The sequence below is a fragment of the Crocuta crocuta genome, unplaced genomic scaffold (genome assembly GCF_008692635.1).
Source record: "Crocuta crocuta isolate KB4526 unplaced genomic scaffold, BGI_CrCroc_1.0 scaffold87, whole genome shotgun sequence".
Taxonomy (NCBI): Eukaryota; Metazoa; Chordata; class Mammalia; order Carnivora; family Hyaenidae; genus Crocuta; species Crocuta crocuta.
The window spans coordinates 4,186,560-4,213,404 of record NW_027532166.1 but is presented as its reverse complement, the minus strand read 5'-3'; the positions used below and the strand labels follow the sequence as shown (position 1 = coordinate 4,213,404).

Here is a 26,845-nt window from a genome sequence, read left to right as displayed (position 1 = left end):
ACGCACACTAGAATCTTCCATAGCAGAAATGCCAAGAGTGAAAAGCAGGAGAGCACTAGGATTTGGAGTGGGTATTACGTGCAGTCACTGCGCTGGCGGCTCTCACAGATCCTACCAGCAGCCACCTGCCCTGCCCCCAGCTGCCCTGGAAGAAGGGCATCAGGATCCCCGGCTCTCTGACTGAGGAGACTGAGGTCCCAACNCCACGAACCGCGAGATCATGACCTAAGCGAAAGTCGGATGCTCAACCGACTAAGCCACCCAGGCGCCCCCCCATCCCTCTGATTCTTGTGGCCTCTCTGCAGCTCTGCTTCCCATATCCCAACCACTCAAGCCCCTCAGCTCCCTTTCTTCATCCAGTTTTACCTCCGTCCTACCCTCTCTACACACTAAAGTTGTTCAAAAGCACACATCCAATTACTGAGTCCCTCCCACCCTTGAATCCTTCCAGGGCTTGAGCTCTAGCCTGTCTCCATAGCTCTTAACCCTAGCATACTCCGTTAATGACCTGGCCCTGAATACTTCCTTGGCCTCGTCTCTCAGCAGAGTCCTCGCCTTGTCCACCCATGCACAAGTGAAGTGGAAATAGGGGGCAGGGGGTGGGGAGTTCCTTGAGCTCTAGGCAGCCTCTTGTCCCCGGACCTCCATCCCTGCTACTCCCTCTTCCTGGCATGCTCATCACCTGTTTTGTCTCCCACCTTCCCAGGCTTGCCATCCTTTAAGGGTCCAGCAAGAAGGGAGTTGCCATCACCTTGCCCTCCCCATCAGGGTACTTACCATGATGTTGTATCTTCTTAGCCCATTTACTCATCAGAACACTTCTGACCAATAGGCTGCCAGCCTTCTTCAACTTGACTCTACTCATCATTTTGCTTGGTGTCTAGTACCCTGCCTGGCATACCAGAGACACAAATAGATGTTTGCAGAACAAATGGAATGTGCTGGAGACAAGAATCAAATCCAGACTGGCCTGAGTCTTTAATGAAGTGGCATGGTATCTCTTCTGTGCTCTGTCTTTTCCTCTCCTCTGCCTTCCTTTGTGTGTTTACAGGGACCTACTGACACTTTCCTGACTTCTTTTCCCAGCTGAAGGGCTGCTGCTTTCATATGAACAGATGTAATAGCTAGTGGAGTCATTGAAGTTATAGAAAATAAAGTGCCATTGCATACACAGCTGTGTGGGTAGGCAGACCCTGGAGGAAAAGGAGTTTGGGGGTGATTTGCCTCTGGTCATTCTTGGTACCTTGGAGAACAAAAGACATTTTGTAGCCCAAACACAGCCAAGGAGTAGTTTATAATTAAGGCTCCAGCGCTCATTTCAGAATGGGTGTGCCTCTCTCTTTCTGGATATTTTACTTGTCAAGAGCTGTGTCTGCTCCTTTGAGGCCTAGCTCCAAAACACCCCCTCAGGGGCCCTTAGAGGGACAGAGTCCACTGCTGTGCTGTGCAGTGTGCCCTGGCTGGGTGGCTTTTGTCCCCCGGAGCAGCCTGGGGACAGCTGCAGCCCTGGTTGGACAGCAGAGGTCTTCGGTTTTTGATATTTGACTCTCTTGGTGAGTCCAAGCCGCTGGTACAAGAGCAATGAAACAGGGGTTAGCCCAGCAGTAAAATGGGCCCTCTGAAACAAGTTTGCAAATATTTATACTGTCAGTCCTGTACTCCTATCCCCAAGTTCAAAAGACCAAGCAATTAGAAGTCAGACCTTAATAGGTTTAAATTTCACTCTAACCATTTGGCTTCCAACTCCTGACTAAACCTCTCTGGGCCTCAGTTCCCCATCTGCAGTTTGGGGATAATAGCTACCTCTCAGGGTGGCTGTGAGGATTAGACAAATTAATACGTGAAAAGCTTCCGGCACCGTGCTGAGCCTGTGATACGCGGAGGACTCATTTTACTGACTTCCTTAGGCTCCGCTAATGAAGACATGCTGCTTAATTACACAGATTCTAATTGGGACCACATTTCCCTAAAGAAATCTGTTTATTAGGTGCCCATATGCTATTTGCACGTAACTACAACTTTTATATTTTCTAATTTCCAAAAAAGTATGTCCATTGTAAAAATTAGAAAATACAGATAAGCAAGAAAAGAAAGAAAAAAAAATTCTTGGTGATCATATAGCCAGCTGTGAGTGTGTGGCATATATCTGTATCCATAGCAGAGTGTTCCTGTGAGTGGGTATATATAGGAGATTAGTAATTTAAAACAAAAAGATACTAAGTATCGTCTATAACCTATTGTAATATCCTGGGTGCACGCTTCCTACATGGTTTTACACAATTTGGGATGGCTTTGTGGAATTCTCTTCTACTGTTATAGCTCCCTCTTTCTGGTTGCTGGAGGTCAAATTGCTTATTTTTTATACAGTAGGCATCTTTTTAAAGGTTCTGATATATATGACCATCCCATGCTACTAAGTGCTTATAACTGGTTAATGGCTCTCACTGTGTTACTCTCTCTGTTTTTCAAAATCCTTTGACTCCAGCAAAGCATAACATTTCCTGGTAAGAGTAAGGCATTATGTTGTTTGACCCAGTTCCAACAGGCATTAACACATCTTGGAAAGTAGCATGTGGTTTTTTGTTTGTTTGTTTGTTTGTTTGTTTTTGCTTATGGTTTAACTTCCCCAGGGTGGGGAGAAAGTAGCACAGGCTTGGCTCATTGGCAAGGAGGATCCATCCTCACATGTCCTGAAGGGAGAAGACTTGGGTTGGCAAAGGAATGGAACCAGTGAATGGTTGCATTTGTCCCAGATTTGGAGTCCTTAGCTCAGCTAAGAGTTTTGTGTTGAGATTGGTTAGCTAGGTCACCAGGCACAAGTGGCCCTGGGAGGCTGACAGGCCTCCATAATGTCCCTGACTCCTTTTCACAGAGCAGACTCAGAGGAAGAGAGGATGCAGGAAGATCTCAGTGAAAACTTGGGGGATGATGGAGTTAAATAAATCCATTCCCTTCTAGAGGTCTCTTGCAAAGAACAGATATGACCAGAATAATGGGGCCCTGTATAAAAAAATTCAGGTAAAGGCTTGTTGTGAAATCTGTGTTATTTTTCTTTAGCTTAAGCCTCCAGATCACCTTTGGTTACAGAATTACATAAGACAGAGGTTTATTTCACTGACTCTGTAAACAAAGATTGACAGTTTTGTTTCTATTTTACTTGCTTCTTGAACTTTGTACTTTTAGTGGTGAATCAGCCTTGGGTATAGGCTGGCCTCAGCTGTTGGCTTTTGGAACACATCTGGCAGGCAGCAGAGAACCCCCAGGATTTTTGGCTCCAAAAGCATTGGCTTGCATTTGAACTTAGGGAACATTTCCAGTGATTGTCATTGAAGTTTTATTCATACACCAGAGGACGCTGTTAGCTTGAGCCAGAGTTGGGCTGGCTGGAGCCCCACATCTCAGGCCAATCCAGTTAAACTCTCAAGGGGGGAGAGGTCCCCTTTATGGGACCGTAGAACAATGCAACCACTCTCTTCCTTGCACCGTCCTTGTACTGTCACATTGAAATCGTTCTGCAGAAAGCTTCATTCGGAGAAGTCCTGTGAGTGTCTGCTGTGGGTGATCACAAGGGCCTGTCCTTGCCCCTCGGGCCACATGAGCTATATAGTTCCAGGAGAGGGGATCCCAGAGTGCTCTGGAACTCAGAGGAAGGGTACAGCCTCCTCATCTTAGATGACCAGTACAGCCTTGCCGAGGAGGAAGGGAAAGCAAGGAGGAGGACTTGTTTTCCAGGTGAGATGCAAGAGAGGGACTCTCAAGACAAACATGTAAGATGTTTATGGATGTTTTCAGGGAGCAAGAAGTGTGTTACTTAAAACCCATGGTCCGTTGCAGGACAGTGCAGAACACCTCAGGGGATCTTATGAATGGTGTAGCAGATGTCTGTCTTGGTCCAGACTCAGGCAGTCTAAAATGGCATTTTGTATATTTCCTTAGCTCACCTTAATTCTCAGAAATACCATGGGGCACCTGGGTGGCTCAGTCGGTTAAGCGTCTGACTTCGGCTCAGGTCATGATCTCACGGCCCATGGATTTGAGCCCTGCGTTGGGCTCTCTGCTGACAGCTAGCTCAGAGCCTGGAGCCTGTTTTGGATTCTGTGTCTCCCTCTCTCTCTGATCCTCCCCTGCTTGCTCTGTCTCTCTCTGACTCTCAAAAATAAATACAAAACATTAAGAAGAAAAGAAAAGAAAAGAAAAGAAAAGAAAAGAAAAGAAAAGAAAAAAGAAAAGAAATACCAGGCCCTTGGGCCTGACATGTAGGCTCAAGTTCCCAGTGCCCAGTCTGGGGGTCCCTTCCTGCCCTCCTCACCTCTGCTCTGTCAGTGTCCAGTGCTGGGCTCTGGGGACATTAGCCAGATGCCCCTAGACTCCAGGGACTTCATTTTAGTCTGAGGAATCAGAAGAATTCTCTCTTATGTTCTTTCTCATAGGGCTGTTCCCTCTGTCTTCAAACTGTTTTTTTCAAGGCACCCAATATTACTGCCTCAACCAACTTAGAAGTCTAAACTAGGAAGGGAAGTGCTTTGTGTGTGTCACACACACACACACACACGCATGCACACATACTCCCTTCTTTGGACAAAGAACCACAGTCTCCTCTTAGTGTACATTTTTTAAAGTAAAGGAGAGGAAATGGGGGGAAAATGCAAACTTTTATTTCAAAAATTATCCTTCTGTTAAAAATGTCATTCTAGGGGTGCCTGGGTAGCTTAGTCGGTTAAGCGTCCAACTTTCGCTTAGGTCATGATCTCGTGGTTCGTGGGTTCGAGCCCCGCGTCGGGCTCTGTGCTGACTGCCAGCTCAGAGCCTGGAGCCTGTTTCAGAGTCTGTCACTCCCTCTCTCTCTGACCCTCCCCTGCTCATGCTGTCTCTCTCTCTCTCCTAGAAATAAATAAAATAAAAAAAAATGTCATTCTATTTTCGTCTTCAAAAATGACTCTCAAGGTCTTTAAAGCTGAGATAAGATGTGGAGCCCTTGTTTTCTAAGTAGGAGTTTGGAGTGATGGGCTAGAAAGTGGTTCAGGCTCTCCTAACAAATAAGGGTGAATGTAAGGCCCCCAGTATTTTTAGCTCCCCAGCCTTTTATAGGCTATGTAAATGTAAGGGATTCCTGCTGACATTGGAATTGTTTCAAACCCTATTTGGGAGGTATTCATTAATAAACAATATTTCTTTCCAGTGGGAACAAAATTAAATCTTTAGTTAAACCAAACTTTTTGGTCCCAGGGCACCTGTACGCTCTTATAAAATACCAAGGACCCCTAAGAGCTTCTGCTAATGTGGATTGTATCTATGAATGTTTGGCATATTAGAAATTAAAATCAAGACATTTAAAAAGTAATGAATTCAAGCATAAAAACTCATTACATGCTAACGTAAGTAATATATATTATGAGAAATAACTGTGTTTTCCCAAACAAAAAAAGTTAGAGAAGTGACACTTTTTTTTCTTTCATTTTTGCAAATTGTTTTAATGGTTTAAGAGAAGACAGGTTGATCCTCATATCAGTTTATGTGTTCAATCTGTTGTGAGTTTTTGAAATCTATGAAGACTATCTGGCTTCACATAGATGTGACTGTTGGGAAAAAAGGAAGATTTGAGGGACCCCTGAAAGGGTCTCTGGGAACCCTCAGGGGGTTTTAGGTCACTTTGAAAACTGCTGGTTTAAACAGATAAATCACTAAAGTGTGTGATAGGTTTTAAATGAAAAATTGTCTTTGAGAGTTTGAGTAAATGATGGGTTAAATCAGTCTTTTATGAACTGATGAACACATTATGAAATCTTATACAAAGTATTGTTTTTATGGTTTTTGTACTTATTATATATTCTTTATGTGAGCTCATTGAGGATACATAAGAAGTCCACAGTGAACATTTAGTAGATGGAATTCAAATACTAAAATCCATAGCAAGGACTCTCTCATTATAAAATGTTTATAGGATGCTCTGCCACGTGACCCTCTTCAATTCCCATTCCAGTTCAGGAGTTGGCAAACTTTTTCTATAAAAGAGAGTAAATATTTTAGTCTTTGTGGGTCTTCTGTCCTCTGTTGTGAGTATTAAACTTGATTGAATATGTAAACATATGGGTGTGGTTTTGTCCCAATAAAGCTTTATTTATAAAAATAGGTGATGGATTGGATTTGGCTCAAGGATTATATTTTGCCGACTCCTGCAATCATAGCCTTGAAACTATCTTTCCCTAAATCCCCAGTCTTTGGCCATGAAAAAATTTTAAGTTAGTGATATTCAAAGGAAAACACATCCACACACCCACACACATGAGTTGAATTTCTTCATTTTTATTTTATGACACATTTGGAATAATCAGTTTCTAGTGGTATTGGCTGTGCAATAGCTAGCAAATCTGGGGCAGTTTTCCAGAATGACTGAGTGTGGTCAAGTCTGAAGTGTAGAGTGTTGATTTCAAGAACTGAAGAGGATGGATGATGAAGAGTTTGATTGCTTTGGGGTTTTGTTTCTTTCCTTTCCTGGGTGCTGGTTAAGTTTCTAAGACAGCCAGCACCAATTTTCATGTTGCTCCTTAGTTGATTTAATAATTTTGAAATACAGTCCAATCTCCCCAAATCCAATAGAGATAGTCCTATTTATTCCTTGTAAGTAGATGTGTTCCAGGATCACGGGCGTGCTGTTTTATGCTTTTTTTTGTTGCCTTCCCTCCTTACAGAAATACAAGGAGTATGAGAAGGACGTAGCCATAGAAGAAATTGATGGCCTCCAACTGGTGAAAAAGCTGGCAAAGAACATGGAAGAGATGTTTCACAAAAAGTCTGAAGCAGTGCGGGTAAGTGCCTCTGGGATGTGCTCTGTATTGCCCAAAGACACGGAGGCACCTTCAGGGGACTGGCATTGGTGACTCCAGCTCTCAAAGATCAAAGTTGACTCAGCTATTATGTAGTAGGGGCATGACTGCCCTTTCCCGATAGGGTTCAGGTGCCAGTTTTCATCTTATAATTTTATGCCTTCAGTGGAAGTGCCACTAATTATACAGTCTCAGTGGATGGCTTATGACTGTGAGATACATTCATTAATTGCCAAAAATCATTCAAAGGTACATTGCAGTTCAACTAAGCAACTATAAAAAATTTAAGCCACACTTGCCAAAATGTGGAGTTGAAAATCTCAATGGGGTAATGGAGTCTAGATGAAGCTGGAGGTCTTCCTTACCTCTACTGGAATATTACTATAATTATAATGTTTGTCTCAACCAGTTAGAGCTCCCTGAGGTTTCATACTGTTCGCAAGATGAATGGAAATGTATCAGTTTGTATTCCCAAGATGGCTTCCAACTTTGTTCCTTGTCGCCAGCTTAGCAGTGAATCTTATGTCCTTGCTTTAGAACACATGGATATTGTCACAGCCCACGTCCGTGCCTCCCTGGCAGAAGGGTATGAGAAAGAATGGCAGTCTAAAGAGCTCTTTTCCTCTAACCTGTAGTTTGCTTACTTTTTGGTTTCAATAATTATCTCTGGAATCACTTTGCTCTAAAAGACCACTTTCTACTTTCGCTTTTCTCACAATTCATTGGCCGAACAAAAGTTCCACACATTATTCCTGCTTTAGACTTGACAGTGCCACTCCATTGCTTGTCTCTAAAACATTTTTGTGCTATTTGGATTGTGGGGAGGAGGGCTGTAGCTGAGTAGGCAAGAGCGTGAGTTTGGCCTGGGGTCAGCGCTTGCCTTGGTCACTAACTGAGCTTTCACCTTCAGTAAAACTGCCCTCAGGAGCCTCAGTGTCCTCATGTGTAGATGGGAAAAACATACAGGCTGGATGGAGATTAAACAAAGTCCTGATTTTGAGCTACTGAGCACAGACCCTGGCACGTGAGCAGTGCTCAGTGAATGGCAGGTTCATATCGCCGCTATGGTCATTAATGACATAAGTAGAGACTTTTAGATGGGAACTCTGAAGTATCATAGAAGGAAAAAAAAATTACTTTTATTTGCTACAGAAACATTGCCCTGACAGCCAGCCCTGGGAGCTTCTTGGCGATCCCTGTGTATCCTTACGTCTCTACCTTGAAGCAAGTGTTCTTCTTTACAGACATGGTAGCCACTCACATCTCACACTCAGAACCCAAATCACAAATGCAAAATGGAACAAAAGCCCACTGTGATTACTATTTCATATTTATGAAATGAACACTCCTTTGGTGGCACATATTGCCTGAAAGTCAGGCTTGTGTTCTTGTGTTTCCTTCCTTCTGGTCTTTTAAATTCGCGTTTCTGTGCACGTACCCGTGTGTTTTTCTTTTTCACATTGACAGATGTGGTGCCTGTTTGCTTTGGTGTCTGGCTTCTCTGCACTTGTTTATACCAGTGCTGTGTGAGCTTTTCCTTGTATCAGTACAGTACATGATTTTCTAAAATGGCTGCATCACCTATGAGTTTAAGGATGTGTCATACATGATTTGACTATTCCTCCAAATCTGGATATTTAAGTTGTTTGCAAGTGTTGATATAAATAATGCTGCAGTGAACCTTCCTGTATGTTAATAATAGATGGGACAACTCAGCACCTACGATATGTTTGGTGTTCCTCTTAGGATTTCACAGGTACTCGCTTGTCCTTAGAGCAGCCCCGAGAGGAAGGTATTATTACTATCCCACTTTTACAGAATAGAAGAAAGAGAGAGGCAGAAGTTAAGTCAGTTCTCCAGGGTCACATGAGGGGTGACGGATGGGCATACGGACCCAAGTCCACGTTCTTCATCACGTCTGTGCCCTCAGCATCTTGCAGGGTACTTTGATTTCCTTGAGATGAATCCCTGAACACAGAAGACAGTTCAGAGATGCTAACCCCATCTTCAAAGCTTTCTGCATGCAGTGACATTTGTGTCCAGGTAAGGTTGTGCCAGCTCACGGTTCCTCCAGCAGGAGTGGCATGTGAGCGCTCATTTGCCTGAATCCTCACAAAAAAATTACGATGTTTTGTTTTAAATACTAGCAACAACGGTTGTCAGTTTGAGAGAAGGAAATACCAGTTTTAGAGAAATTTTTTAATGTTTGTTTATTTTTGAGACAGCATGTGAGAGGGAGACAGAGCATGAGCAGGGGAGGGGCAGAGAGAGAGGGAGACACAGAATCTAAAGCAGGTTCCAGGCTCTGAGCTGTCAGCACAGAGTCTGATGGCCCAATGTAGGGATTAAACTCATGAACTGCAAGATCATGACCTGAGCCGAAGTCGGACACTTAACTGACTGAGCCACCCAGGCCCCAGGAAATGCTATTTTTGTTTCAATTTGGATTTTTTTGTGAATCACAGAATTTTAGAGCAGAAGAAGACACATATCTCTTTAGCTTCTACCTCTGCATTTGACAGACAAGGAAGCCCCTGGAATCTGGCTTTTGGGGGCTTGTGCAGCATAGCAGGGTGACACAGAGGTCAAGCCAGGTCCAGAACCTGGACTTGTTGCTCAGGGGGCCCATGTAGCATGTGAGAGGTTGGTGAGAAAAACTAAAGAACCAGTGGACCTCTTTTTCTCACTCACCTCCGTGGAGATGCTAGGAGTAGGTGACTTGCTAATCTGTGCTCCTGTTTATTGTGTCTCTGTGCACAAGGTCCCATGCGAAGCACTTTATATTATATCATCTCATTTAGAGGATGAGCACACAGGTTTGGCAGGGTGGAGTCACTGGCCCAGGTCACACGGACAGGCCCAGTGGAGTTCCTTTTGCCCCTAGAAGGTAGGACTGCAGTGCCTCTGGGTGCAACTGACCAAAGTGTTTCGCACAGTGACTGGCGAACAGTAAGCATTGAGTAAATGTTTGTTGTTATTGCTGATGAAGGGACCTTTCAGTGTGTAAGTTATTTAATAACAAGAGAGTCTTAAAGCTTTAAAAAGTTTCAAGGATGATGACAGGAAGGAGCTTAATTTTGAAACCTTTTGTTTTAAATTAATAACATAAAAAAAAGACTGATGTCGTCAGTGTAGTTCCTTTGAGAAGGAAAAAAAAAAGGTGCTTTATTTAAATTGAAATGTACTCAGACTAAAGGCATCCAGTATTCTCTGAACTGTGTATTTTAAAATAGATGTAGGAGACGCTTTGTAGACACACTTGATACCATAAAGTCAAGGTTAGCTGGTCCAGTGATACGTGGCAGCCCTGCTCCCGATCTTTAAACAGAAAAGAGGGCTTGTTTGTCAAGTTAGGGTTTGGTTTGGAGGCACTTTTGCTATTGAGATGGGCCTGGTCCCGCTGTGAGCCATGCGGCACTACCGACAGGGGTCATGAGCCATGTGGCATTTGAGATGAGAGCAGGTGGCCACTGAGAGGGCCCCTGGACGTTGCCTTCTGTGGAGGCCAAGGAGCAGTGGGTGTGACTGTTTTCATATTATCATGACACCTCACTTCTCAACTAGGAACGGTTGTCCTTAACCCCTGGGATTGGTAAACTTTGAAGTGCAGACACCTCAAATGCAAATTTGCCTGTGGGTTTGCAGGCAGAGTTCTTATTTGCCAGGGGGCACTAGAATGAACCAGTGTGCAACAGGGCCCTTCCCGTCCCACCAAGCAGCGACCCCTTTCTCTAATGGGCCGAGAAGAGAACAGATTTTAGAATTTGCTCCATCATTCTGGTGTACCACACCTAGAAGTCTTGTTTCCAAGCCTCCATCCACACCCCCTTCAACTGGAGTCAGGTCAGACGTCCTAGTGCCTTCCTGCCAGTAGCTGATCCAGGACCAAGTGCTCATGGATGGTCGGATGGTGGATGGCCCGGAGGACTCAGGAACATACATAAGAAAGAACTGGCTCATGAACAACACAGATTGTTCAAATTTCCATTGATGTCTATAAAATATTTGTCAGATGGGTCCTTGCAATTTAGAAAGGGGCACTAAGCCCTCTGGTCTGGGAACGTAGGTGCAGGGAGTCAGTCCATGCCGGAAACAAAGGAGTGCTAAGAATCCCGCCCACAAGCCTGTCATATCTTGGCTGTTAAACAGTGTTGATCTTTTCTCTGTCTTTTCTGGCTTGATTTCATCATTCCCCCCATCACTTTTCCCAGTGATTAGTTGAATCAGAGTGATTTTATCAGACTCGTCCCCTATTTGAATTACTCTCCACTATGCAATTATCCTATCACAGAAAGTCCTATTTTCTCCCCGTCAGATGTCTGGAGTAAATGTGAAACCCGGAGTGGCCTGCCCATTACATAACCTCTGTCATCTGCTTGGTAATGGACTATATGTAACTTTTTTTTTTCTCAGCCTAGCAAATTACAAATAACCTTAGCTTCAGTAATTGCCATTAACATAATGGTGCCATCATTATGGTAGCATTTCTTAACTAATATTTTCTAGCACCTTTTTAATACCACTGGTGGTTTAAATAATTTTTTCAAGTTCACTCAGGGGTTGATGTGTAGGTTATTTTAACTTGAGAGCCAGATTGGATTTGATGCAGTGATGCTGCTACTCGCCCGTGTACAAGATGATTGTGCCCAAAGCATTATCTCCCACCTTCTTTGTTCAAACATATTCAAGCCACCAAGACCTCAATTGATGTTACTGAGCAATTTATCCAGTTTTAAGTCCCTATAAATGGACAAGAAATGGAATCAATTTGCTTTTAGTTCATTAACATTTCGGGGAAGATATTCCACATACTGGATGAGGGGGAAGTGATATACATCAATCCTCTGCCAGCAGTGGGCCCCTGTTGTGCCATGCCTAACTGACACCTGGAAATGCTCGACTGTGTCACAAGAGAGAGCTCATCCGAGGCACTTTTGACCCAGCTCCCCTTTATCCTGAGTTGCTGACGACTTGCGGGGAGAAGGCAAAAGAATTGTGTTCAGTGGTGTTGTTATACAGACAGGCTGCCCCAGCTTTTCCTTTGTCTTCAAAATCCAAGCCTCCACTGGGAGTAATACAAACCATTACACAGCGGGGAGGATCATCTGAGGCCCCAGGGAACTCCGAGCAGGCACAGACAAACCTGCAGTTGGAGGGGAATCGGTAGGAAGTAAATCTGAGTAACTGTGGGCATCTCTGATTATAGGCATATGCTTTTAGGACAGATTCCAACACAGCCAGGGGATGTCATGATGCTGTGATTTTGGAATGGTCCACATAATCGAGATGAGCAGCACAACCTGAAAAATGTAGATGCACCAGAAAATAAAGAGAAGAATTTTGGAGAATTTATACATGTGTACTAGTATTCTCTAGAATGTCTTTCTAAGGGTGAGTTCTCCAGAATGAGTATTGCCTTTGATCTTGTGGACCAGCTCTGGGGCAGCCACTGCCTTCATCCCACTGATCTTGGCTAGAATTGTAACCTCCTTCCGGCTTTGAGGTTGTACTTGCTTCCGGGGCCAGGTGCTGATCCATCCAAGTGACTTTCACCTCTGTGCTGGACAGACCTCAGGTCTCCACAAGTTTAAACACGCTTCACGTGTGCGCACGTGCACACACACACACACACAGAAGATTATAGGATGTTATCTAGTTTGGTAGCATATCAGGCACAACATTAAGCATTTTATTTGCTGTTCAAATTCATCTTCTCTCCCAAGCAATTAATTAGAAATGTCTAAAAGAACAAGCTTCCCTGGGAACTGTGAAAAGGCACAAAAAGCAAGTCGTAGCTAAACTTTCTAAGTGAAGAGTCTGTTATTTTCCAACCTTGCATAAGATAGTACAGTTTGATAGCACTCTGAAGCTCAGACCTGTAAATAAACTTAATCTTGTTTTACTTAGTTTCTGATTTACATTGATAAAATGATAAATCAGGCACTTGAAAAAGAGTGTATTGCTTAAAAATAAACATCCTTGCTTCTTGGGAAAAGCTAAAAGAGACTAGATTATATATTAAGTTTCTCTCCCCTCCTATAGCTACCTGCTGTTTGCTGCAGAACTGATTCCCATTATAGCTGTACTGTGGGAAGTAATTGCTGTTGTACAGTAATTCAATTTCAGTGCATTCACGCATCAGTTCACCGATAGGGGTTTATCTGGAGAAACCTGGGACTTGAAAGCTTTTTATCGAGAAATTCCACATGCAGCAAGACGTTTTTCCTAGGTAACGAATATCAGTATTTGCATTTAATAAACATTTACCTTCTCAGAAAAATGGATTTTTTCCCCCTGCAGTAGAGATTTACACCAATCTTCCAAAAAGCTAGAGGGTACTATTAAAGGAACTTCCTCTAGCTGTTTTTGACTGGTGTGTGTCTACATATGTATGACTATAAAACACATCTATGTCTTTATGTAAATATATATATATTTACATATATATGTAGCTGAGGCATGGAGAGTAGGAGGCACTTAAGGAAAGCATGATTTGTACACACATATATGTAATATAAGAGATTAATATCTACAGAGACTGTATGAATACTTCTGGTTCAAAGACTCACCTAAATCTGTAGGCATTGTGAAAATTGTTGGTGAGCAATATTTTCAAAAGGATATCCATTAAGTTGGAAAGGAAATCAACCACTTAGTTTATGAATTTCTAAATGAAGGGCAGGTTTATAAGACAGACTGGATCTTCCTATTTACAAAGACTCTGAGATAATAAGAACTCTTTACATATTAAGTCCAAAATGAGCTATAGATGTCTTAGGAGCTGAATATACCTAACACTGCTAGAAGGGCCTTTCGTACTTAGCCAGTAGAAGAAGAGACTGGACACATCCAAAAGATTTTTCTGTCTTTGTTCACTTCTCATGTGATCTCAGAATTCCAAAGTGTGTTTCTTAAAAGAGTAGTAAATTTATTTCAGGCAAAAATACAGTGTTGGGCAGGGTTGGGAGGGGTTGATATAAACAATTTTCTTGCAGAGAAATTGTGTCCATTTATTTGATGCATTTATCAGGATGTATTCTTGGAAACAAAATGAAGGTGTGTGGTATCCCTTACCAGCTTGCCTTCCAGACAGCACCCGCCTGCTCATGTTCCCACTCAGGAGGCTGGAGAGGCTCTCCTTCTCCACTGTCCTCTCTGACATTTGGCTGCTATTTTGATTTTTGTTAGTCTTATAGGCACAAAGTAGTATCTCATTTTGCATTTTTCTTTAATTGCTCAGTGTTTAGTGTGGTGGCTCTTCTCTGGCTGCCCACTTGCCTGCACCAAGATTGGTGTCTCAGAGCATGGGGATCCGTGTCCCAGCATAGAGAAGGTCTGTGCCGGTCCTCCATCATCCCTCGGAGGGGTGTGCAGCCCAGGAGCTCACTTGGACACACTTCCTCTTCCTTTCTGGACTGTATCATGAGAACAGCTTGGTAGTGGGGGTGGGGATGTGGAACACTGAGCGCTACCAAACTGCCTGGATTTGGAGTGCCAGTTCGGAAGCATTTTCTGGGAGTCCCAGTGGTTTAGCACCTGAGGACTGTGGTGTCTGAGTGTTTCAGATCCTCCTACTGCAGGAGAAAGTCAGTAGTCCCGAGGGAAGTTGAGCTTGGTACAGCCCTGCTCACTGAGAAAGGACTCCATTTCCAGCTGGCTCATTGCTGGGCACCAGTGGTCACTTTGGGTCATTTCTTCTGAAGGTACCATCCTTCTATATTCATTGGTCAGTTCTTTTTCCCTTTTTCTTATAAACTGCCTATTAATGTCCTTTCCCATTGTCTGTACTGTACTGATTCTTTTCCTTGTCCCTGCTTGCCCCCACTCTAGCCCTGGTACCTATCACGGTGTCTTGAGTCTCAGTTAAGTGCTCATTAAACATTTGTTGACTGACTTACAGATCGTCTTGGACTCAGGATAACTTAAAGTCAGAGTGATCATAGGCTACATCTCTTCCCTTTGTTGTATTTTTTATGTTTATTTATTATTATTGAGACAGAGAGAAACAGAGCATGAGTAGGGGAGGGGCATCATGAGAGAGGGAGACACAGAATCAGAAGCAGGCTCCAGGCTCTGAGCTATCAGCACAGAGCCCGACGTGGGGGTCGAACCCACGGATCATGAGATCATGACCTGAGCCAAAGTTGGACACTTAACCGACTGAGCCACCCAGGCGCCCCACATCTCTTCCCTTTGGCCAGAGATGTCCTGAATGATGAAGGGGAAAGAATAATATTAGAGTTTAATTGCAGAGAAACTGCAGGGCTCAGGGGCCTTCCAGAAATCCACCATGTGTTCTATGTGAATGAGTCCTACGTATGCTGCCCCAAGTCAGTCTACCGCCTGCTTAGACTCTAATCCTCGGCTTCGTCCCAGTCCCTCCCCACGTGGCCCTCCTCCAGGAACGAGGTGAATAGGAGACTTGAAATGGGCAGAAACCAGGCCAGCTGCTCAGAGTGGAAATAAAAATGAACAATTTCTATAGAAGGAATCAAATAAAGAACTGTCTGCCTCCCTCCCTCCNTCCTTTCCTCCCTCCCTCCCTCCCTTCCCCCCTCCCTCCCTCACTCCCTCATTCCCATTTGATTGGAAGCAGTGAAGGAAGACTTGACTCCTGGACAGGGGAGGAGGAGGTCAGTGTTCTGAGGCTATGACTTAGCAGAATAATCATGAATTTCCCTGATGTTCTCTGAGCCTGCCTGAGAGATATGGTTGTCATGCACAGCTGGGTGCTAGAGCTAGGGTGTTTGCCTCCAGGCTTGGCAGATGTTTCTCTTCACATGGCAGGTGGTAAGATGGGCAGCTCACTCCCCCCAAGAAATGGAACAAACTGATGTATGAGCAGGTTCAAGGAGCTTTTCATAAATTTGAGCATAATGTCATGAAGGAGCGTTTTGGAGTGATGTTGAGAGTAGTTGCCAAGCTCCCCACTCCTGGGCTTGGTGCTGCCCCGACTGTAGCATGTCTGGCTCAGGGCGCCTGTCTAGAGCCCCGCCCCACCCTGCCAGCATGGTCTGTCATGGCATCCTCATTGCTCCCTTTATTCAACTTTTGAAAGCTATAGTGAATCCTATTTAGCTCAGTGTTGACTTGAGAACTGTGGTCTCCCCACTAGAACCCCAGTGTCATGAGGGTGGGACCGTGATGGTTGTGCTTCCCCTTGTAGCCCTGGGACCCAGACTGGACACTCGGCAAGTATCCATGAATAAATGAACTTGCCACCCTGGTGATGATGCTCTCGTGGGGGGTGGGGGGGGGTAAGCTTCCCATACCTGGGAAGGCCACCTGGTCATCAGGGCATGGTCCTGGGTAAGGGGTCCTGAGTGTTTCCTGTGTGTTTGTACCTGCCCTGGCCCCAGATGATCCGTTTCTCCTCTGTCTCAGAAGTTGGGATTTGCTTTATGTTGTGCAATGATGAAGAAAAAGAAAAAGAAAAATTTCTTTCCCATCCAAAGTGGAACATCATTTAAAATCATATTTCCCATTTTCATTGCCTATTTTTATTCTCCATTTATAAAATCCGGTTTTGAAAGATTTCCTGTCGCTTTGGTCAAGACCAAGTGGACCAAACAGCCTGGGTAAGAGAGGCTCGTGGCCATGGAGACCTGTGTGAAATTACAGTGCTGATCCTTGCCTTTAGCCTAAGTAGCAATTATGTCCCATCAGGGTGCCCACATGGAGGCTTTGAGCTCGCCTAGCTGCGCTCTCTGACTGCCTCTCCACTAGAACTCAAAAAGGGAGGCGTTGTCTGCAGGTGGAAGATGTGCAGGACACTAGCTGAGCCGGAGCGGCAGGGTGGGGGCAGCTCAACACAGCAGTATCACACCAAGGTGCTGGCTGGTTCCTCTGCTGATTTTTCAAAGATTGGTGTCGTTTCTACACCAGACCAGGTAGCAAATAATACCACTTAATATATACTCAGCCGAGGCAAAAGAAATCTTAAAAGGTTTGTGGGTGGGAGGAAATTATGGTGAATCACTGAAGTGTCACCATCAATAGATCAAAATGACAGAATAAAGCCATAATAATAATAATAAAAGACCATTGGCTATAATTGTATAAATTACTGGCAACAAATTAAGGGTTTTCAGTAATATTTTGAATGCATAGTTAGTATGTTTAACCAGGGAATGAGCTGGTGACATCATTTGTCTGTTTTTGGTTTTTGCTCAGTTTCCCATATGGAGGTAAGGAGCAGCTGGTCCAAAAACACGGAGAGATTATTTACGTTTTGTAAATTAGGTTACGAGGGGAAAATGAAAAGGTAGTTGGGAATTCATTGGCATTTCATTTATGCTGCATTCAGCAGAGGGATGACAGCCCTTTTGAGTAATCAGAGTCTTTGTTGAAAATCAGCTGGGATATCGTTGACTGTGCATCTTGAGCCATACTGGCTTCTGGAACAGACAACATATAATGCTTTTGTACGATCAGGGCAAATGGGATTCTGGTGTGTGTGTGTGTGTGTGTGTGTGCTCGCGCGCGCGCGTGCTTTCTAATTGATTTTGTGTGTCGGTTGGGAAGGAAAATCATATCCTTGGAAATATACTTAGTGTTTCTCACTGTGCACTCAGTGATTCTGGAGCATCTCATCAGGTTGTTTGATGGGCTTCTCAGAGAGGTCCTTCTTGGGGCCCCTAGAAGGCTGTGGTAGCCATCAGAAAGCAGACTCTCATCTCGGTCACAGGGGGAGTTGCTTGTAAACACCTCAACCCCAGCCAGTGAGGAGGAGTCTCCTCCCCTCAAGCAGGTATCTTTGGAAGAATGTCAGGCCAGTCAAAGGTGCAGGCCCTTGGCACTTTAACCGAGAGGTGAGCTGGCAGGTACCAGTTACAGAGCACAGTGGAAGTAGCCCAAGGCAAGAGCAGGGCCAGATGTGAGGCGGGCAAGGCCCATGAGCAGTTGTTTGGACAGCTAACTGGTTTGCTCTGTGTATCATCTCATTCAAATGTCTTGTTGAGCCACATAGCCTGGCTCCAGGAGGACTTCCCCCAAAAACTCAGTGGACCTCTTCCCTTGCTGAGCTGGGATTCTGTCCTTGCAGTCTGGATGCTTATCATCTGGGGACAAGGTAGTCCACAACAGGAAATCAGAGGTGGCCTCTGAGGTCAGACATGGTGGAGATGACTTTGCTCTAAGGAAGTATGTTCTGCTTTCTCTACTTGACAAAAATGAACACAGGGTGGACCGAGTGGGGTTTTCTCCTAAAGCTGTGTGCATGTGTGTGTGTGCATGCATGCGTGTGGACATGTACACACCTGAGTGCATCTAATGGTGTAGGGGATGGGAGCTGGGGAGTGGAGGGTGACACATGAACTTTTGCTCTCACAGAAATTGCTTCAGTGGAAAGAGGGAGGTCAAAAACGAGCAATGGTGTCACAGTTATAAAGCAGTGGCCCCTGGCCAGCCCTGGCCACAAACAAGTTTTACTTGGTCCCTGTGTATTTTGACAAAGAGAATAAAATCACATATAAAAATAGGAAGTGATGTAAAAATATCCAGATTTAAAGCTTTACAAATTGAGAGGTGTACCCTCCTTGGCCCCCATCCCCACATGGCAACAATCTGCATGAATGTTCATTTTGTTGATTTCTGGGCTGCCCCCTGCTCATGTATGTGGCCGCTCCGGCCCCAAAGAGGGCTGAGTTTGCAGCCTCTGGAGTAGTCAGATGAGGGCCACAGCCTCTTTTAGGGGACGGGGAGGAGTGTTTGAGTGTATGCAGCTTGAAAGCTCCTCGGCAGGTACTCGGAGCTTTCACAAATCACTCTGGACTTTGTCCCTGTTCTGTCTACAGCATCAGCACATTATGGAGCGTGTCTCCTCAGCCATGTGGCTCTGTTACGCTCTCTGTGTATCGTCTCATTTAAATGTTATATCCCTGTGAAGTGCGACTGAACAATTCTTGGCTGGGGAGAGGGGAAGATCACGGGATAAGACAGCATTGTAAAGGGATATATGATTTCTCTCTCTCTCTCTCTCTCTCTCTCTCTCTCTCTCTCTCTCTCTGTGTGTGTGTGTGTGTGTGTGTATGTGTCTTTAAGTTTGTGAACCACTGGATGGGACTCTTTCTGAGAATTGCTTCACCTTTAACATTTTAGAATTGTAGCCCTTGTGTTAGGCTTTTATGCATAAGAAGTCCTATTTCTTTTGTTGTGTATTTTCTCCCATTTCGAAGAAGACTTAGATCTATGTAAATAACTCCCAATCCGGTCTCATTCATAGAATCAGGAAACAAAAATCAGAGCATACCCCCCTCCCTCTGCTGCCCCTCCCTACAGCACACACTTTCCTACTAGAATGATGGCGGAGACAATATCTCTCACAGGGAGAAGGGAATGAAAAATGCTCAAAGTGGTTACATTTGAATATGTGGCACTTATCTCTCTGTGCAGGCACCTTATAGAAAAATAATTCATCAAACTTCATTCAAGAAAAAAAGAACATTACATCTTCGTCAACAACAACATCAAGAGCTCACCACGGTAGGAACGGGACAATAAAGGAATTATTTTAGCAGAATTAACAGGAAGAAATTAGCCCCCTGTATCCTTCCTTTTTATCATGGTGTGGTGCATTTGCATATGTTGAAATTTCACATTTGCATAGTCAATGACTTTAAATTAGATTCTCACATCTCCTCTCTGATGTTTGTCATGTGTGTAACACGTCTTAATAACTGAGTTGTTAGCATTTAAAAAAAACAGTTATCTAATCATTGGCCCAACCTGGAACATACCAGCACTGAGTTACCTTTACAATCTTTTAGCAGCTTAGTAAGATACAATTCACACACAATACTATTCACTCGTTTAAAGTGTACAAGTCAGGAGCGCCTGGGTGATTTAGTGGGTTAAGCGTCCAACTTGGGCTCAGGTCATGATCTCATGGTTTGTGGGTTCGAGCCCTGTGTCAGGTTCCGTGTGATAGCTCATAGCCTGGAGCCTGCTTTGGATTCTGTGTCCCCCTCTCTGTGCCTTCACTGCTTGTGCTCTGTCTCTCTCTGTCTCTCAAAAATAGATAAGCATTAAAAAAATTAAATAAATAAAGTATATGGGACACCCGGGTGGCTCAGTCAGTTAAGCGTCCGCTTCCGTTAAGGTCATGATCTCACAGTTTGTGATTTTGAGCCCCATGACAGGCTTTGTGCTGACAGCTCAGAGCCTGGAGCCTACTTTGGATTCTGTGTCTCCCTCTGTCTCTGCCCTTCCCTTGCCCATGCACTGTCTCTTTCTCTCTCAAAAAACAAACATTAAAAACAATTTTAAAATAATGTATAAAAGTCAGTGTTTTTTAGTTTATCCACAGGACTGTAGAACTATCACCTCAATCAACTGCAGAGGCTTTTCATCAACCCAAAGAGAAGATCCTTTACTCACTGGCAGTCACTCTCCATTTACCCCCAAACCTCCTTCCTCCAAGGACAATAGGCAAACACTATTCTACTTTCTGTTTCTATAGATTTACCTTTTCTGGATGTTTCATATAAATGGAAGCATACAGCGTATGGTCTTTTGTGATTACTTTCACTGAGCATAATGTTTTCAGAATTTATCCATATTATAACATGTATCAATACTTCATTCTTTGTTATGTCCAGATAACGTTCTCTTGCATGGATTTCCACATTTTTGTTTACCTGTTCATCAGGTGGTGGTCACTTGTGCTGTTTCTACTTTTTGCCTATATTGACTTATGATGCTGTGAATATTTGCAGACACATTTTTGCATGGACATATATTTTTATTTCTCTTGGTGACATATAGGAGTGGAATTGCATCATGCGGTACTTCTACAATTGACCTTTTGAAAAACTGCCAGACTGTTTCTAACATTGTTGTGCCATTTTACGTTCCCATCAGCGATGTTTGAGAGCTCTGATTTCTCTGTATCCTTGCTGACACTTGTTTTTATCTGTTACACACATTACTGAGTGCAAAGTGGTATCTCATCCTGGTTTGACTTGCATTTCCCTAATGAGCAATGAAGTTGAGCATCTTTCTGTGTGCTTATTGGCCATATGTATATCTTCCTTGGAGAAATGCCCATTCAGATCCTTTGCCCATTTAAAAATCATGTTACTTGTCTTTTTTATTATTGAGCTGTATATATTCTTTATATGTTCTAGATACTAGTCCCTTATCAAATATATGATTTGGAAATATTTTCTCCCATTCTGTGTGTGTGTCTTTTTGCTATCTTGATGATGTCCTTTGTAGCCAAAAGTTTTAATTTTAACAAAATCCACCTTATTTCTTTGTCCCTTTTTCATGCCTGTACTTTTGACATCGTGTCTAAGAAGTCATAGCCTAATCCAAGGTCACAGAAATTTGTGCCTGTTTTCTAAACGTGTTATATTGTTAGCTCTTATATTTAGGTCTTTGATCCATTTTGAGCTAGTTTTTGTATATGGTGTGACGTGGGGGTCCAACTTTGTTCTTTGCATTTGGAGATCAATTGTCTCAGTGCCACCTGAGACCTGTTGAAAAGTACCCATGACACTCAAAGTGAGTTCCTTCCAGCTTTGACATGTAATCAGCTGAATGCTGTCATCGGAAGGGCTGATCACTGTAGCTGTGATCCCAATAGCACTCTTATACCGATTCTGACAAGCGTATACCAAGCACTCTTCATATGTTATCTGGTTCAGTGCTTACAACCCCACTCTGAATTGGGTAGCATTACTACCAGTTGTGAACCCATGCTACAGGTAAAGCAGCTGAGGCCCAGTTTCTCATTGTAGGTAGCTGAGATTTCAACCCAGGCAGTTTTCCCTCTCAACCTTCCCTACAACCGTGTTGTAGTGTCTCCTCTTGGGTTTAAATTAACATCCCATAAACACTGGCTGTGAGGGACCTAGCCAAGCACTTCAGGTGAAACATGCTGGCACTTTTCAGAGTACACGGTTCACTGGAATAGCCTGGGGAATGTTAGAATGAAGATTGCATTTCCGTAGGCTGAGTGCATTTCTAGTGAGCTTAGAGAAGTGGATGTCGCTGGTCAGGGGATCACATTCTAAGTAGAAAGAGATTAGTTCACTAGCTGTCAAACTCAGGGGCCCATTGGAACTGCCTGCAGGTGTAGAAAATAGGGATGCCCAGCTTCTCTCCCCCAGGGTTCTAGTTTACTTAGTCTGGGGTGTGGCCTGAGCATGGGCATTTCCCAACTTCTCAGGATGTTCTAATGGGCAGCTGAGTCTGAGCAGCACTTAGGTATCTCGTTCCACCCCTCTGGGAGCCCCACGGGCAGGTGCTTCTGTCTGCTTTGAGGGGTGAGGCTTCTAGCTTGCAGAGGCTACCTGACTGCCCTAAGATCACACAGGCCGTGCAGTCCCAGGGGAGCTGGGGTTCCAGTCCAGGCAGGATTGCAAAGGCCGCTCCCAGCACTCTCAGCATCATGGCCTCCCCATCACAGTCAATTTGAAAAAGAGTCCGAGTGAAGCAGGTGACTGTGCCTGGCCTGAGCCAGCCCTCGGAGAGAGTGGTCTGACCCTCCACACACAGGGGCCTTGATCTCTTCTAGGGATATGCTTCACTCCCGGCTACTCTGAACTGACCTGCATGTGAGGTTCTAGTCCCTATAACTCAAGTTCAGGTTCTCTCATTTATCTGGTTACTTCCTCAGGGAATTGGGCAGGATGAGCAATGCTTTGAGCTGATGCTTGCTGGGAGCGGGGCAAAGTGCTCCTTTTCTTTGAGAATTCCTGCCATTTTAATGGGATGATAAAAGTTGAGAGTAGCTGTGTACTTGATTTGTTGGCTCTTCCAGCCCTAAGCTGCCTTCATCCCTTCAAGGCTGATTGGCCGCGAGGGCTCACCGCACCTGCCCTGACTGTGCTTGGCCGCAGGGGCTTTTACCATCCTGTCCACGTTGCGGACTGCGAGCTGTGTCTTCTAAATCAGATAGCCTGTGTCTCAGAGTTGGCTGCTATGGGAACTAGATTGCAACCATGAGGAAGAAGCCGGTTCCCAATCCACATGGAGTTTACTGACCACTGGGGGAGATGGATGCTGAGCACAAAGTTAGAGGAGTGGGCAGGCCTGGAAGCAAGGGGTCACGAGGGCAACCAAGGACTGAGAGAGCATAGCCTGGGACCCAGACATGGCAGAGGATGGGCTCCAGGCAGAAGGAGATTCACGTTTGCGGCTGGAGAGGAAGCTGAAAGTGAGACAAGTTCACAAAGCTGAAAGGAGAACAGAGCAGGAGTCGCCTTGGAGTGGGGAGAGCAAGATGAGGGGCCATCTGAGATCCAGGAGGTGAGCTGCTCCCGGGGGGGTGGGGGTGAGGGTGGGGTGAGGCTGGTGTGGTGGGGCAGAGGCGGTGGATTTGTGTGGTTATTTGAATGCCTCTCTTGCCACCAGGTTGGGTCCGTTGTTCCCTTTGTTACCCTCAGCACCTTGCAAACTTGGCTCCGTGGGCAGAAGGTTCTTCCTGAAGGGTTTGGGTGTCATGCTAAGGATGCAGGAGGCAATGGGATGGTTTGCATTTCAGTCTCTACATCACTCTCGGGCTCTCTCCAGTTCCCGTTGTCCCTAGGCAAAGCTGCCACGTTCCCTACTTTTCTCTGTGCATCTGACTTCTATCCACCCACCCCTCCCCTCAAAAATGTATTTTCTCCTCTCAGTAATGGGGAACAGCTCCTCCAGATCACAATGGGAGGCTCAGCTCCTTGGTTGCCGCCCTGCTCTTCTAGCTGAGTGTACTTTGAGGGGTGGAGAGAACAGATGCTTTGTACAGCCCCAGGAGCCAGAAGCCCACCAGGATCGCTCAGGAGGAGGGGGCTGAAAAGTCCTTGTAGCCTCTACTGTGCCAGGAGGAACCCTGAGGTCTATTCTCAGTGGAAGCAAAGAGCCCCGCTTTAGAAAAATGTCAGCTACATGTAGCAGATGGATCTGTTCTGGATTATCCTATTTTCATGAGTCCGACCCACCATGCAGGCAGTAAGTTTGGGCACTTTCTATGGGTCAGCCCTGGAAGGGCACTCGCCCATTAATTCTCAAAGCTTGTCTCCTATGGAGNTGGGGGGGATGGGGCTGTGCTCACTTCTTTGAAGGCAGTTTTGTGGAGACAGTCTGTAATTGTGTTCTTTCATCAATGGCTTTCTAGAAGCATGCTTCCTTTGTCCTTAGTGACCCTAGCAATTGAAGAAGGCCCACCTTGGGATTGATCTTCTCTTGTAGAAGTGGGAGCAAGAGACCTTTGCCCACACCATTTGTTTCACCTATGGAGTTTTGATGCACTTGATAGTCAGTCGACCCTGGTTCATTTCTTCCTTGGGAGGTAGCATGTCTTCCTGGGCTTTGGAGCCTTGGAGACCTGGGGTTAGCCATCATTTACTGAGTGTGACACCTTTACCTCTCTAAGCCTCTGTTTTCTCATCTGTGAAATGGACATGATAACACATCAGGCATCGTGACTCTCAGGGTAGGGGCAGGGCTAGCTAGGTTTGTAGCTGGTTCCATCAGAGTCTGAGCCCAGATGGCTCCCTCCTTGAAACGGAGACATTGATGCACTTGGCCCCAGACTTGACATGAAGGTCCAAGGAGAAGCATGAGTGCAGCATTAGCCTAGTGTCTACGAGGGGGAAAGGCTGCAGATTAAACAGAACAGTTTAAACAAGAAAACTAGATTGATAACCTGAGCTTATCAGCCCCTGCCTTTCAGCCAAGGGTAGGATGCTTGTCCAGTGTGGGCAGCATTAGGCCAGACTTTACTGGGATGATGCACCTAGGGGAGCCCAGAGGTCACAGACAATTTTGACAGTTATATGTGTATTTTAATCTGTATTAGAGAAAACATAGCCACACTTTAAAGCAAAATTACATAAGAAATGTGAGTTGCTTTAAAGAAATGTAATAAGGAAAGGTGAATTGAGGCCAGGTGCAACATGTTTTTTTGGGGTGGGGGATTTGGAGACTCTCTGGGGCCCCACCATTAGAGAAGGGGACGAGTCAGATGTGCTGGTCGTGGCCATGACAAGTGATGTAACAGACATATGCAAAACAACTGGGGTGATCTTGAGTGAAGCAATGTGTTAGAAATAGAATCAGATTTCTAACATCATAGCATTTATATAAACTAAAAGCATATAAAACAGCACAGTTAAGGCTGTTTATCAAATGGATTAGAGTGGATGCCACTGGGGATGGGGGCTAAGAGTGTAGGTCAAGGTTGAAGGGGAAAATGCAGATGAAGAGGGAGGGCTTGCATGGACCAGTGACGATAACATGCTGAGTGTGAACAACTCAGTCTTCTGTGTACGTGGTAGCTGTATATTCACACATAGGGTGAGCTGCAGATAGACATGTCAGTATCTGTCTGCACGCAAGGCATAGGCGTAGAAATGGTGGTGTGCAAACATGGGAAGTTGGAGCCATGGAGCAAAGGTAGAATGATAACCTTTAAGGTGAACTTCTCTTAAACTTCCTTTGTATGTGGCCCCCCACACATGATGGCACTCCCTTTTTCTCAACAACCTTGTGAGGTAGGTAATATGATTACCCCTTCTTTACTGAGTAAACTGAGGCTGGTCCAAGGTCATGGAGGGAAAGCATGATAGAGCAGGCACTGACCTAGCCCATCTGAGCCCAAAGCCCAGGCCCACAATTCATGTTACACACAAACTCCTTCAGCTCAAGATGCCTTTAAAATCGGTGTACCTTTACACCCCCACCCTGGTTAATACCTGCATGGCGTCAGTTCTTTTGTCTCTACATTATTTAAAACAGTCCTTCCCACAGTAGTTAAAGGCCTTGTAAGCAATATTAGGTTGGACCTTTTTCAGTGGAGGAAGATCTGTTGCTGCAGCCCTTTCGCCCCTGCTGATACTTGATTTTGTGCCTCTGAAGTCCAGCGGTTTACCACCTTATTTCTTCCTTCCTTTCTTGTTCATTTGCATTATTGCAACAATAATGCCGTCTCCTCCCCGTCCAGGAGCGAGCCAGGCAAATGGCTTCGTTCCAAATAGCATCTTCATGCTCGCTGCTTGTGGCAGGCAGGGATATAACATTGGGCTTCCACGAGTGTATCTTCAAAATGATTTACCAGGAAGATGCATGACTTCTTCGGTAGACAGCTGAATCACCCAGAACGCTTTATGGTTTATTTCACTGTCCACACAGGTAGATGAAGCCATGGAGCCCGTCCTGGTCATTAAGATGTAGTCTGGTTCTTGCATGCAAAGCATTTGGGTACCTTAAGTGAGCCCCTGGTCTGGCCTGAAGGCTGTTGGGAGGGCTCTGTGAATGCTCACAGGGGCAGACAACGCCCATAAATCGTAATCACAGTGGAGCACAATGGAAGAGGTAAACAGTTCTGAAACTGTGCTATAAATTGTCATCCGGGGATGATTCTGTTTTATTATGGAGGTTAAATTACAGCAATCATCCGCGCACAAAGGCGCTGCAGTAAGAAAACATTTGGGAACAATGTTTTTCTCCTATGGCTTGGGTGATGGGTGCACAGGAATAAAACACAGTCACTTGTTTACCGCAGGCCAGAAAGGAAAATATGAGCTGTAGCCCACTGCAAGGTGGGTGCTCTCATTTTTTTTCTTTTATGAACCAAGGGTTTGTGAGCTCATTGCTGTTGCCATAGGAAAAGAAGTTATACTTGACTGGAAGACAACTTCCAGCTATGTGTGACTTCTTTCCTTACCCTGCATTCCCCTCCACTCTTGTGTGTGTGTGTGTGTGTGTGTGTGTACGTACTCAGGCTCTGATGGGCTAAAAGAAAATGAACTAGAGAACAATGCCTGTCCCACTGATCACCAGCTTACAGATGCTGCCTTTCTGAAGTTCCCCAGCACACCATCCTGAAGGGCCTGTATATTTTGGGCCACCTGGTTCAGTGGTGAAGAAGATGGGCCTTAGAAAAGCTCCCTGAATCCAGGTTCAAATCCTGAGTCTGCCTCTTGAACACTGTGTGACACAGGGCAGGTCATTTCTCTTTCTGAGCCTCAGAATGGGCAGCTATAAAACGAGAGTAGTGACTTACCTTACTTGGGGGGAGGGGGGGGTGAAAA

The 26,845-nt window shown here is 44.8% G+C and overlaps 1 protein-coding gene across 2 annotated transcripts in view; it reads left to right on the top strand.

The window, feature by feature from the left end:
- Positions 1–6,692: 6,692 nt before the first annotated feature.
- Positions 6,693–26,845, top strand: part of CACNA2D3 (calcium voltage-gated channel auxiliary subunit alpha2delta 3) — a 771,963-nt gene continuing 751,810 nt past the window's right edge. For both annotated transcript variants that reach the window (XM_077776662.1, XM_077776663.1), the window contains exon 1: positions 6,693–6,806. In XM_077776662.1, coding sequence (XP_077632788.1) covers positions 6,768–6,806 — 39 coding nt within the window. In that variant the 5' untranslated portion in view covers positions 6,693–6,767. The remainder of the gene's footprint in view (positions 6,807–26,845) is intronic.